This window comes from Schistocerca nitens, chromosome 7 (genome assembly GCF_023898315.1).
Source record: "Schistocerca nitens isolate TAMUIC-IGC-003100 chromosome 7, iqSchNite1.1, whole genome shotgun sequence".
NCBI lineage: Eukaryota > Metazoa > Arthropoda > Insecta > Orthoptera > Acrididae > Schistocerca > Schistocerca nitens.
The window spans coordinates 161,089,114-161,101,773 of NC_064620.1; the positions used below are offsets into that span (position 1 = coordinate 161,089,114).

Sequence of the window (12,660 nt, forward strand, 5' to 3'; positions counted from 1 at the left end):
GATTTCAGGCTCACTGAAAATTTGATAGCAACTTGTGCATATCGACGGCCCAAATATTAACATCGTAACACAAAATTGTCAGTTTTACAGGAGAAGCAAAGAAAAGTTTAAGTAAACAATGTAAACCAGAATTTATTTAAATTGTAATGAAACTTTACAGGTAAACAGCTATAAATGAAGAGATTTAAATGTACTATACTAATGTGCTCCACCCTTTTCCAAAAGTATAGTTTTCGGACTTCCTATGTTTTTCTCTGGAAAAATATACAGAATATTTCTATCTAAGTTGCGTTACAATTGCTTTACGATAGCAAAAACTGACTAAATAAGGTATTAAAATTTTTTGAGCACTTTTGACAATAGCTCTTCATTCGTCTGCACTTGACACATCATTGTCATGTTGTTCTGGTGTACCAGTTTGTGTTGAAACCAGGCTTTGATAAAATGGATGATAAACACTTGGGATGCACTTGCTGTCACATAAGGACAAGAGATCCTTCAACTTCAGTTCACTGATCGGTAAGATTCCGTGATATGCCTGTTCAAGAATTTCGCAGGATGATAACTGTCGTCCTCTAGAATGCTTCTGGACGAAGATACACTTTGCTTCTTCCTGGTAAGTGTACTTAAAGTACACTTCGTATGGTCAGCCTTCAAGGACAGCAATTTCCCGTACTTTACTCCACATCACATTATTTTGATTAGTGACATACATCCACTGTTGCTTCTGCACTACTTTCTTGAAGTCGTAAATTAAGTCCTGACTCATTTCATTAACTGTGTATGACTTTCCAGTGACCTTACTCATTCTCATTAAAGTGACCCATTGTTCCGGAACGTACAATGATTGATTCTTCTTTCTTCTTTCGATCAGAGCGTTCACTGAGTCACCTTCATTCTGGGAGTGACCTCGTTCTAGAAAGCGATGTGTGATTGAAATGCCAAACTTAATAGAAGCAATGACGAGCATACATAATAGGAATCTGTTCCTAATTTGGCTTCCACAGCTATCAGAGTACAGGTTGAATTTTTTCCACCTTTGCAAGCTTTCATCTGCTAGAAATGGTAAAGACAGCTATCTATTTCATTTGGACCACGGCGGGCAATGGCCTCATGCCAAACATAGCAATGCCCTTCCTTGTTTCCCATGTCGTATACTGTAAAATTTTAGGTGGAATATTTCCGTTTGTAGTAGTAAAGGCTCACTTCACACTGAGGAGTAGCCAACACTTTCTGCAGATCGAAACATGCACTAATAATGGACTTGTCCGAGACTGAACTCATTTTGTCTTTTTCTTTCGGATCCCTGACAATAGTTTTATTGTCAATGTGAGACATGCATTTGTCTTCCAACTTTGCTTTCTCCTCTCCAGAGGAACTATCGTAAAGCTCACATAGTTCACACCCATCCTTTTTAGGCCGAAAGAATGACAAATTATATTCTTGGTTGAATATATCAGTGTATTGCCTTAATGTGGCAGGATATATGGTGGCATATTTTCTTTCCTTGATCCATTCCTGGTACATTCTGTGCATTTTTGCAATGCTCAGTTCTGCATCAAGGTATTTTCTGTTTGTTTCTTTTCTTGTGTAATGTGACTCTACACAAGGAAAGCTGTTTATATGCTCTCGCACTGACTCCTTTATTTGAGGCCCTATTGTATTTCCCCATCTGGAATGCTTTCCTCTCATTTCAGGTGACAGAATTCCATCTGTTCTCAGTTTTTGCATGGCAGTTCTCACCCACATATCTGTAATAGAGATAGTGTGCAGAAATATTTTCTGACACACCTTAATGATATTCCCATCGACTATTATAGAATACTGTCTTGAAAATTTTCTTCTTGATTCTGCCACATTTCGAATCTTTTTTCTGCTTACATTTTTCACATGTCAACAGACGAACTCTCGTTGTCTGCTATGATCCCCCATCTGCCAGAATTGTTCAAAAATATCCTGCCTGATTTTTTGAGTTAACTTGTTACGACATTTTAGTCGGCATAAGTTAGGATCGCATCCAGGCTTCATCACTCTTGCTTTTATTTCAGCACCTTTTCGACCAATGTGTTCAAAACCTCTGTTGAGAGATTCTTTTGCTCTATTTACTGTCCATAAAGCTGGGTTCCTACTCCTTTTACGGGTCTTTTTATCCTTATTTTCACATCGTCGTGTGCTAACAGTGTTTGGTGAGGATATGGTTGTATTACGTTCCGCTGTGGATATGGATGGAGAAAGATTTAAGCGTTGCCCAGTAGTTTGTAAGGAGATTTCTCCTGCAATGAAAATGCGTAATTTTAAAATAAAATACCTATATTATATTGTTTTGCGAAATGTACTATGCTACAGAAACCTTTTGGTCTTTGTTATGTTTCCCTTTGAACTTTTTTTCTTTTGTTCCTTCTCATCACTGCTGCTTGATGAATCATCAGATGTTGTGGCCTCGAAGTCAGGATCAGCAACAGAGTCATCACTATTATCCAAACACGATGTATCAATTAATTTTGAATTATTTCCTGGTGTCATCACTTCAGCTGTGCCATTATTGGGACGGACATTAGAAAACCACGAACTAGAGCACCCGGCATCAGTGAGAAGTGGTTCCCTTTTATTTGCACTTCCGTCTCCTGTAGAAAGACGCGAATGGCATCAAACAATAATTGTTATTGCGACAACACAAATTATTTGTAGCGCTAAAAAGAACTGCAGCCAAAAATTTACGAAAAATATTTTAATTTGTATATAAAACGATAAATCGTAATTATTTTTGTTGTCTATAGAATTTCCGGGCTTTTCCAGTTTTTCAATTGTATATACGAAAGTAAATTCTTTATCATTGATACAATAAAAGAAAATGAGTACTTACGTTCATCATCTTTCGTTGGGTTGAGAACCATGTCCATTATTTTTAATGCTCTACTTGAGTACATAGTTATCCAAAAACGTAATAAATGATACTAATTACAAAAGCAGCACACTCGGAACCCGTTCACACAGATGTTTATCAATTAATGTGCTAAGTGAAATAACTGGTTATACTCGTACTGATGACCACATCTACAATGAACACACTTATTGTTGGCTACAAACAACCTGGGACGACAATGCTACCAACTTAATGGGCGAGTGAAAAACATCGCATGCATCTACACAGTAAAATTTCCCTGTACAAACATCGTAGCTACACTTACGATATTTGTTCCGCTACAATTCTCCGGCCGGCCGTAGTGGCCGAGCGGTTCTAGACGCTACAGTCTGGAACGGCGAGACCGCTACGGTCGCAGGTTCGAATCCTGCCTCGGGCATGGATGTGTGTGATGTCCTTAGGTTAGGTTTAATTAGTTCTAAGTTCTAGGGGACTGATGACCTTAGAAGTTAAGTCCCATAGTGCTCAGAGCCATTTCAACCATTTTTGTACAATTCTCCCAGGAAAAACATCGTAACATAACTTGCGATCATTATCGTTGGTGAAAGAGCCCCTTAGTTGACTTACGATATTCTGAAGATTGCTATTGCTGCTTAAGTTGCGGCGCTAGATATACGATACTTATACAGGGGAAAAGTACGGAGGCAACAATTCTGCCGAGCATCGTAACTCAATTACCCATTTTTGGACTTACGATGTTAATACTTGGAGCCGTATGTAAAAACGGCCATGCGTGAGCCCCACAATAATTGTCACAGTTAGACCCTGACAAAGATTGATCAGAAATACCTACAAAGTTCTGGACGCATGTAAAGACAATGAACGGACCCAAACCCACCACTCAGTCGCTCGCGAATCTGATTGGCGTCGAAGCTGAAGACAACGGACAGTAAACAGAAATTTTAAATTTTATGTTTCAATATGTTTACACACAAGAGGCTACTACCGTAGCAACTTTTTACCCCAAAAAAGACTCACAAATGGCTGATATCGATAGTAGGATCACTGGTATTGAAGATAATAGAAAATCGTGAAAGCGAGCAAGGCTTCAAGGCGTGAAGGAATTCCGATTGGGTTTTGTATTTATTGCTCCCTCGAGAATCGGTTCCGCAGTGATTCGTCCCGTGTGACGAGTGTGACGAAAAGAGCTCAGATCGCTCCTGTTTACAGAAAGGGTAAGCACAAAATTATAGGACAATATCACTGACGTCCGTATACAGGAGTACCCTAGAGCTTACACTAAGCTAAGAAACTATAACGTTCTTGAGGCAAACAAGTTTATCTCTCTTTCTCTTTAAAAAAAAAAAAAAAAAAGCCTCATGCGAAAAACATGAACGAAGTCTTGGAAAAAAAAAAAGAAAGCGCTCATGCCAAACACGAGCAACGTCTTCTAAACAGGTAAACGGTACATGCAGGTGATTGGATAGATTCTCTCTTTCCAGGCTGCCATAAGGCGTTCGACAATATACCACATAGTCAACTACTAACACATATGATTGGTTCGGCGAATATTTGACAAATATAAGGGACAGTCAAATGAAAACGAGACGTTATATCACGAGCTTGGCGCGGACGTTAGTAACATACACTATGTGATCAAAAGTATCCGGACACCTGACTGAAAATGACTTACAAGTTCATCGCGCCCTCCATCGGTAATGCTGGAATTCAATATAGTGTTTGCCCACCCCTTAACCTTGACGACAGCTTCCACTCTCGCAGGCATACGTTCAATCAGGTGATGGAAGGTTTCTTGGGGAATGGCAGCCCATTCTTCACGGAGTGCTGCACTGAGGAGAAGTATCGATGTCGGTCGGTGAGGCCTGGCACGAAGTCGGCGTTCCAAAGCATCCTAAAGGTGTTCTATAGGCTTCAGGTCAGGACTCTGCGTAGGCCAGTCCATTACAGGGATGTTACTGTCATGTAACCACTACGCCGCAAGCCGTGCATTATCAACAGGTGCTTGATCGTGTTGAAAGATGCAATCGCCGTCCCCGAATTGCTCTTCAACAGTGCGAAGCAAGAAGGAACTTAAAACATCAATGCAGGCGTGTGCTGTGATAGTGCCACGCAAAACAACAAGGGGTGTAAGCCCCCTCAAAGTAAAAGACGACCACACCATAACACCAAAGCCTCCAAATTTTACCGTTGGCACTACACAAGCTGGCAGATGACATTCACCGGGCATTCGCCATACCCACACCCTGCCATCGGACCGCCACGTTGTGTACCGTGATTCGGCACTCCACAAAACGTTTTTACACTGTTCAGTCGTCCAATCTTTATGCTCCTTAGACCGAGCGAGGTGTCGTTTGGCATTTACCGGCGTATTGTGTAGCTTATGAGCAACCGCTCGACCATGAAATCCAAATTTTTTCACCTCCCGCATAACTGTCATAGTACTTGTAGTGGATCCTGATGCAGTTTGGAATTCCTGTGTGATGGTCTGGATAGATGTCTGCCTATTGCACAATACGAACCTCTTCAACTGTCGGCGATCTCTGTCAGTCAACAGACGAGGTCGGCCTGTACGCTTTTGTGCTGTACGTGTCCCTTCACGTTACCACTTCACTATCACATCGGAAACAGTGGAACTAGGGATGTTTAGGAGTGTGTAAATCTCGCTTACAGACGTATGACACAAGTTACACCCAATCACCAGACCACGTTCGAAGTCCGTGGGATCCGCGGAGCATCTCATTTTGCTCGCTCACAATGTCTAGTGACTACCGAGGTCGCTGATATGGAGTATCTGGCAGTAGGTGTCAGCACAATGCATTTAATATGAAAAACGTATGTTTTTGGGGGTGTTCGGATACTTTTGATCACATAGTGTAGGTAGGTGTGTGTTTAGGAGCCGTCACTATTGGGAATCGAGAAGGAACAGCGCGAACATTCACAGCTGTGCTGTTTGTCTGTTTCACGTGCTCGACGTGAGGTTAGCGAGTAGAGTGAACGTCGAACTTCACTAGGGAGGCCTTGAAAGACGAACGACGAGGTGTAGTGCTGTTTCTGACTGCAGGAGATGTCAGGAAGTGAAAGTCGTTCCCAAACGACTGCTGTGTGTAGGGAACACGATATGTCATGTGCGCGTGTTTTTGCGTGGAATAAAAGATTTCTGGTGTCTTTGAAAGACAGCAGTCGGCCAGGACAGGCTCTTAGTGTCATTACCAAATCTGTCATTGCTGCAATGGATGCTGCCGGAATAAATGACCGAAGCGGTCGGTCGGAAACATTCAGCTCATGTTAGGTGTCACGGTATCACTCACGCCATCATCTGAACATATGAAGTTCCATAAAATGTGTTCCCCAAACCCTGACGGAGGAGCAGTAGTTGAAGAGAATGTCGACATCACTGTATCACCTGGAATGGCATCATAGTGAAGAAAATCGTTTCCTTCCCGCGCTGTGTCATCATTTTGGGCCGTAGAGCAAGCATGAGCGCCAAGAATGGAAGCATATGGATTCATACCCACTGGAAAACATCCAAAGACGTGCACATCAGCTCCGGGAGAGTCATGATGAGCCTTTTCTTTGACTGCAGGGGACTACTGCTCATTGACTTTCTGGAAAGCGATGCCAGAGTTAACGCACGGCGGTACGTAGACATTTTGCAGAAATTGTAGCGCGCCATCAAGTCCAAACGCCCGAGCCGGCCGCGGTGGCCGCGCGGTTCAGGCGTTTCAGTCCGGAACCGCGCTACCGTTACGGTCGCAGGTTCGAATCCTGCCACGGGCATGGATGTGCGTGATGTCCTTAGGTTAGTTAGGTTTAAGTAGTTCTAAGTTCTAGGAGACTGATGCCCTCAGATGTTAAGTCCATTAGTGCTCAGAGCCATTTGAACCATTTGAACCAAACGCTCGTGAATGTTGAAGAACGATATCATTCTGTTGCACGGTAGTGCATGCGATACGTTGAAAAAGTTGTTTCGACTGTGCCGCAGCAGTTTGGCTTGGAAGTCCATACATATCCTTCGAACAGTCCCGATCTTTCCCCGTGCGAGTTCCATATGTTTGGATCACTGAAGAAAGACAGTCGTGGCTGTCGGTTTGCTTCGGACTTAGAGATACACGCCTGTGTACAATCATATTTCCGTAGGCAACTTCAAACATTTTTCCATGACGGTATTTACCTCCTTGCCCCATAGTGAGGTAATTGTACTAACAGTTCCGCGATTACTTTTGAAATAATAGCTCCCACCGGAGGTTCGGCCGGCCGAAGTGGCCGTGCGGTTAAAGGCGCTGCAGTCTGGAACCGCAAGACCGCTACGGTCGCAGGTTCGAATCCTGCCTCGGGCATGGGTGTTTGTGATGTCCTTAGGTTAGTTAGGTTTAACTAGTTCTAAGTTCTAGGGGACTAATGACCTCAGCAGTTGAGTCCCATAGTGCTCAGAGCCATTTGAACCATTTGAACCGGAGGTTCGAGTCCTCCTTCGGGCATGGGTGTTTGTGTTGTTCTTAGCATAAGTTAGTTTAAGTAGTGTGTAAGTCTAGGGACCGATAATCTAAGCAGTTTGGTCCCTTAGAAATTCACACACATCTGAACATTTTTTGAACTAATAGTTTACTTACTTCTTTCCATTTGTTTCGTTTTCACTTGACTGCCCCTTACAGAACCTCATACGTAATATTATACTGTGAATGTTCTAGAGAAGCGAAAGTGGCTCCGGTTGTGCCCCAAAGCAATCGTAAGAGCCATTCTAATGTTTTCAATATACAGGGTGGTCCATTGATCGTGACCGGGTCAAATATCTGACGAAATAAGCGTCAAACGAAAAAACTAAAAAAAAAACGAAACTTGTCTAGCTTGAAGGGGGAAACCAGATGGCGCTATGGCTGGCCCGCTAGATGGCGCTGCCCTAGGTCAAACGGATATCAACTGCGTTTTTTTAAATAGTTGCAAAAGCAATACAAAAGGACGCCCACCATCGACAGAAAATGTCAGCGAACATTTCATGTCAAACAAAAGTTGTTCCCCACGATGTGATCACCCATAGAACTTTGAAGCAAAGATTTTGTAATACCCTGTCTTAACGATCTATCTGACAGATTCAGCAGCACTATTCGAATGTTCGGTGGCGTTGTAATTGTGTACAGCAAATTATCGTCGGCCGGTTGGTTTAGCGGAAGGGGCCAAACAATGAGGTAATCGGTCCCATCCCCTTAGGGAAGGATGGGGAAGGAAGTCGGCAGTGCCCATTCAAAGGAACCATCCCGACATTTGCCTGAAGTGATTTAGGGAAATCACGGAAAACCTAAATCAGGATAGGCGTATGCGGGTTTGAACCGTCGTCCTCCCGAATGCGAGTCAAGTGCGTAAGGAATTGCAGAAAGACTTCGACAAAATTTCCACTTGATTTAATAAATGCCGGTTCCCTTCAAATAAGGGTAAAAATAAAACAACGCCGATAGCAATTAAATAACCATATAGCATCTGATTACACGATTTTTGATGAACATCACACAAAATATTTAAGACGGCTATCTTGTTTTTCAAGATCCTATCACTAGATAAATGGAAACCACATTGAATATAAAAAAAACTTTTACTGGCAACACTTGGCTACAGCTCCCAGCTACTTTTCTACATAGTCGATGCTCCAGCTTAGACACCTGTCTGCGTGGTAACAACCTTCAATACCCTCTTCATAGAAGGCAACCACCTGTGCTTTCTGCTAATTCTCTACGCTGATCTGTAGTTTGCGCAAAAATGCTGTCCTCATAGCTGGCGGTTCGTGTGACCGAAGAGATGAAATCAAAGGAAGCCAAGTATATGTGTGGTGGCTATGTGGTGGGAGATCAAAGCCTTCCAATCGAGAATGTTGCAAGTGCGTCTTTGTTGCAGCTGCAGTGTGCAGCTGAGCATTTTCATCAGTGCCTGATGAAAAAATTGCTCTTCGTTTGTTCTGAATTGCCCTTAGTAGTAGATTTTCTTGTATCGCATGTTCCACTCGCTGAACAAGACCATCGCCTAATACTGGCTTTCTTTCCTAACCACCTGCATCATGAACTTCTGTACGGCTGGCTTCAGTTTCTGCACTGTTTCCGCACTTTCCTGTAACGCATGACAATTACGTTACGTGGGCAACCCTCAGCTAGAAGAAATCGAACGAGAGCACACTCTTCACACTTGGCGGGAAGCTCTGTTGCTTTAGGCATCTTAACGCGCTCACTGTGGGCTCAGAATTGAAGGGTGTGACGTGAGGCGATCGGCGGCCTCACTGGAGACACTGCACAACACATCTACACAGAGCTTCATCGGATTTTCACTGTAGTTTTAATGTCGTGACCAATCGGATCTCGAAAAAAAAAATAGACCTCGCATTTATGGGTAACCCTAAGAAACCATATTAAATGGGACGATGACGTAAAATTAGTATTAGCGAAGGTGAATGGAGGGCTTGTTGGAAGGTCTCCGCGACAGTGCGGTTCATCTCTAAGGGAAAAGTCATACAAAATGCAGACGCACCCAGTTCTGTTCCAATATTTGGGCATGGCAACAGCCTTCGAATTAATTCAGAAGCGTCCTGGTAGGATCGTAATACATCCGTATAGCATATACGAAAGTGTGACAGAAATTGTCGGGTAAGGTAAACGGCAGTCCTTGAGAGAAAGTCGAGTTTTACTGAAGCTCTAAATGTAGCACGAACTTCAGTGAGAGACTCTTTTAATAGTTTTCGCAACAAACCTTTGTCTCGAAATCTGGCAGAAAACCCAAAGAGATTCTGGTCGTGTATAAAGCACGCGAGTGACAAGACGCAATCAATACCTTTACTGCGGAATAACAGTGGTGATATTATTGATGGCAATGCCACTAAAGCAGAGTTACTAAAGAGGATTTTCCGAAATTCCTTCGCAAAATAAGACTAAGTAAATATTCCAGAATCCTCACCGAGAACAACTGTAAACATGAGTAACCTAGAAGTAGTGGATATTCTTGATGTAGTGAAGCAGCTTAAAACAAGAAAGGCATTGTATACTAGTCAGGTTCCTTTCAGAGTATGCTGATACAATAGCTCCGTACTTAGGTATAGTATACTACCGCTCGCTCGTAGAAAGATCGGTACCCAAAAACTGGAAAGTTATACAAGTCACACCAATACCCATTAAAATAAATAATAGTAATTCACTGAATTACAGACCAATACCACTAATGTCACTTTGCAGCAGGACTTTGGAAGATATATATTGTTCGAACATTAAGAATAACCGCAGAGAAAACGATTTATTGACAAACAGCCAGCACAGACTCAGAAAACATCATTCTTGTCAAACACAACTGTTGTGTCGATTCCCTAAGGTCTCGACACAATGAGTGGCTAGGTGCACGCGAAACTAACGCAGACGGGCGTAAATTCTGAAACAGGAGACTGGATGAAAACTATAAAGAAAAGAAGAGAGATTTTAATATACTTAACTTTAATGTAGTCTTGTTCTTGTTGAAATACATCTCTTGCATAGTAGTAAGCAATTAGCAATGATACACATGGCGCCTTGCTAGGTAGTAGCGATGGACTAGCTGAAGGCTATTTAATCTGTCTCTCGGCAAATGAGAGGAAGACGTGATACGTCTTGTCGCAAGCTATGTCGTCCGTACAACTGGGGCGAGGTCAAGTCCTTGTCTTGTGACCTGCCATGTGGTGGCGCTAGGTTTGCGATTACATAGTGGCGACACGCGGGTCCGACATGTACTACAGGACCGCGGCCGATTTAAGTTACCACCTAGCAAGTGTGGTGTCTAGCGGTGACACCACATTCCTCCCCCGCAAATCGGCGAACGGTCGTGAGATAAGGCTTCCGCCCGCCGTGGGGAGGACCCCATGTTGACGTATGCGATGAGGTGGGGAGCCTAACAACAGGCGAGGCTGTGCCACCCGCACCCGGCCATTCGGTCCGAGGGGAGCTAGGAAACGCCTGCAAACCTAGTCCAGGGTGCACGTCAACATGAGGTGTATGCGCACGTAATGAGACAGAAGGGTCGACCTCCATGTGGTCGGAGCACCCGACGGGCGAAGACGACATCTGGTCCGGAGCGGGCAAGAGGTCCATGGCGGAGGACGGCTGGTCACGGGAAGCGAGCGGCGGCGCGTGACCCAGGGAGGCGCGAGGCGGCAGCAGCGAAGCGTCCGCTGCTGGCGGCGCCGGCGGCGGCTGCGGCGGCGCGACGCCATGAGGCAAAATGGAAGGCATCGTCGGGAACACCTGGGGATGAGGCGAGCCAGTAGATGGGTCCCCAGGGCGCTGACCTGACGGCTCCGTCGCTGAAAGCAGACGGGGAGCGGCAGAACCCAGGCGACGACAGAGGCGCAGCTGATTGAGATGCCGACGCACCTCACCAGAGGCCCCCAAAACCAAATACATCGCGCGGCCGAGGCAGCGAAGAATGCGCCCTGCGAGCCAACGCTGTGAACCGCGATAGTTGCGATAATAGACAACGTCGCCAGGAGCAAAAGCAGGAGTCTGCCGCTGCACAGGAACCTGATGTGGCGGATGCAGCAAAGACATCAGAGTTCGATGAGATCGACCATGGAGCAATTCAGCCGGCGAGCGACCATCGCGGGGCTGAGAGCGATACGAAGACAAAAAGAGCAACAAAGCGTCCTCCCGAGAATGCGACTCTTTCAATTTCAACATCTGGGACTTGAAAGTCCGGACCAATCGTTCAGCGGCACCGTTTGACTGAGGCGAAAACGGCGCGGATGTCAGATGTTGAATACCATTGGCCGTGCAGAACGACTGAAATTCTGCGGACATGAATTGTGGGCCATTGTCGGAAACAATAGTCTGCGGAAGACCTTCAATGCAAAAGATAGCAGACAAGGCTTGGATGGTGGCAGAAGACGTCGTGGAAGACATCCGGACAACAAAAGGAAAATTACTGAAAGCATCAACCACAACCAACCATCGAGCATTCCAGAATGGACCAGCAAAATCGATGTGCAAGCGTTGCCAAGGGGAAGTGGCTTTCGGCCATGCAAAGAATTTCCGCGGCGGTGCGGATTGTTGTTCGGCACACGCCACGCAAGAGGAGCACATATTCGTAATCGCAGCATCGATTCCGAACCAAGTACAGTGCTGACGAGCAAGCTGTTTCGTTCGCACTATACCCCAATGTCCTTGGTGAAGAAGCTTTAAGACAGAGGACTGTAACGAACGTGGGACCACGACTCGGGATTGATCATTATCGGAACGCAACAACAAAACACCACGTCGGACAAAAAGTCTCTCCTTGTGAGCAAAAAAACGGCGAACCAAAGGATCCTCGATCCGTGACTTTGACAAGGGCCATTGCGTAGCAACAAAACGCAAAACAGTAGCAAGGACAGGGTCAGCAGCTGTGGCTGTAGCTACACGACGAAAATCAATCGGAAACGATGCGACCACGTCATCGGCTTCCGAATCAATGAACATGCAAGCAAGTTCGGAAGAATCGAATGCTTTATCCTCAGCAACAGGCAAACGGGACAACGCATCAGCGTTGCCGTGCTTAGCAGTGGACCGATACAAGATATCGTAGCGGTACTGCGAGAGAAAAAGAGACCAGCGAATGAATTTCTGCGCTGTACGTGGAGGTACAGGCTTGTTCGGATGAAAAAGTGATGTCAAAGGTTTGTGGTCCGTGATGATTGTAAAGTGACGACCATACAAGAAATCGTGAAACTTTGTTACACCAAACACAAGAGCCAAAGCTTCTTTCTCTATTTGTGAATAATTTCTTTGCGCAGATGAGAGCAATTT

General features: G+C 44.6%; 1 protein-coding gene across 1 annotated transcript in view; it reads left to right on the forward strand.

The window, feature by feature from the left end:
• Nucleotides 1-580: 580 nt before the first annotated feature.
• The window catches only part of LOC126195515 (orexin receptor type 2-like), a 134,503-nt gene continuing 122,423 nt past the window's right edge, over nucleotides 581-12,660 (forward strand). The window contains exon 1 of the mRNA XM_049934142.1: nucleotides 581-616. Within this exon, the coding sequence (XP_049790099.1) occupies nucleotides 581-616 (36 nt within the window). The remainder of the gene's footprint in view (nucleotides 617-12,660) is intronic.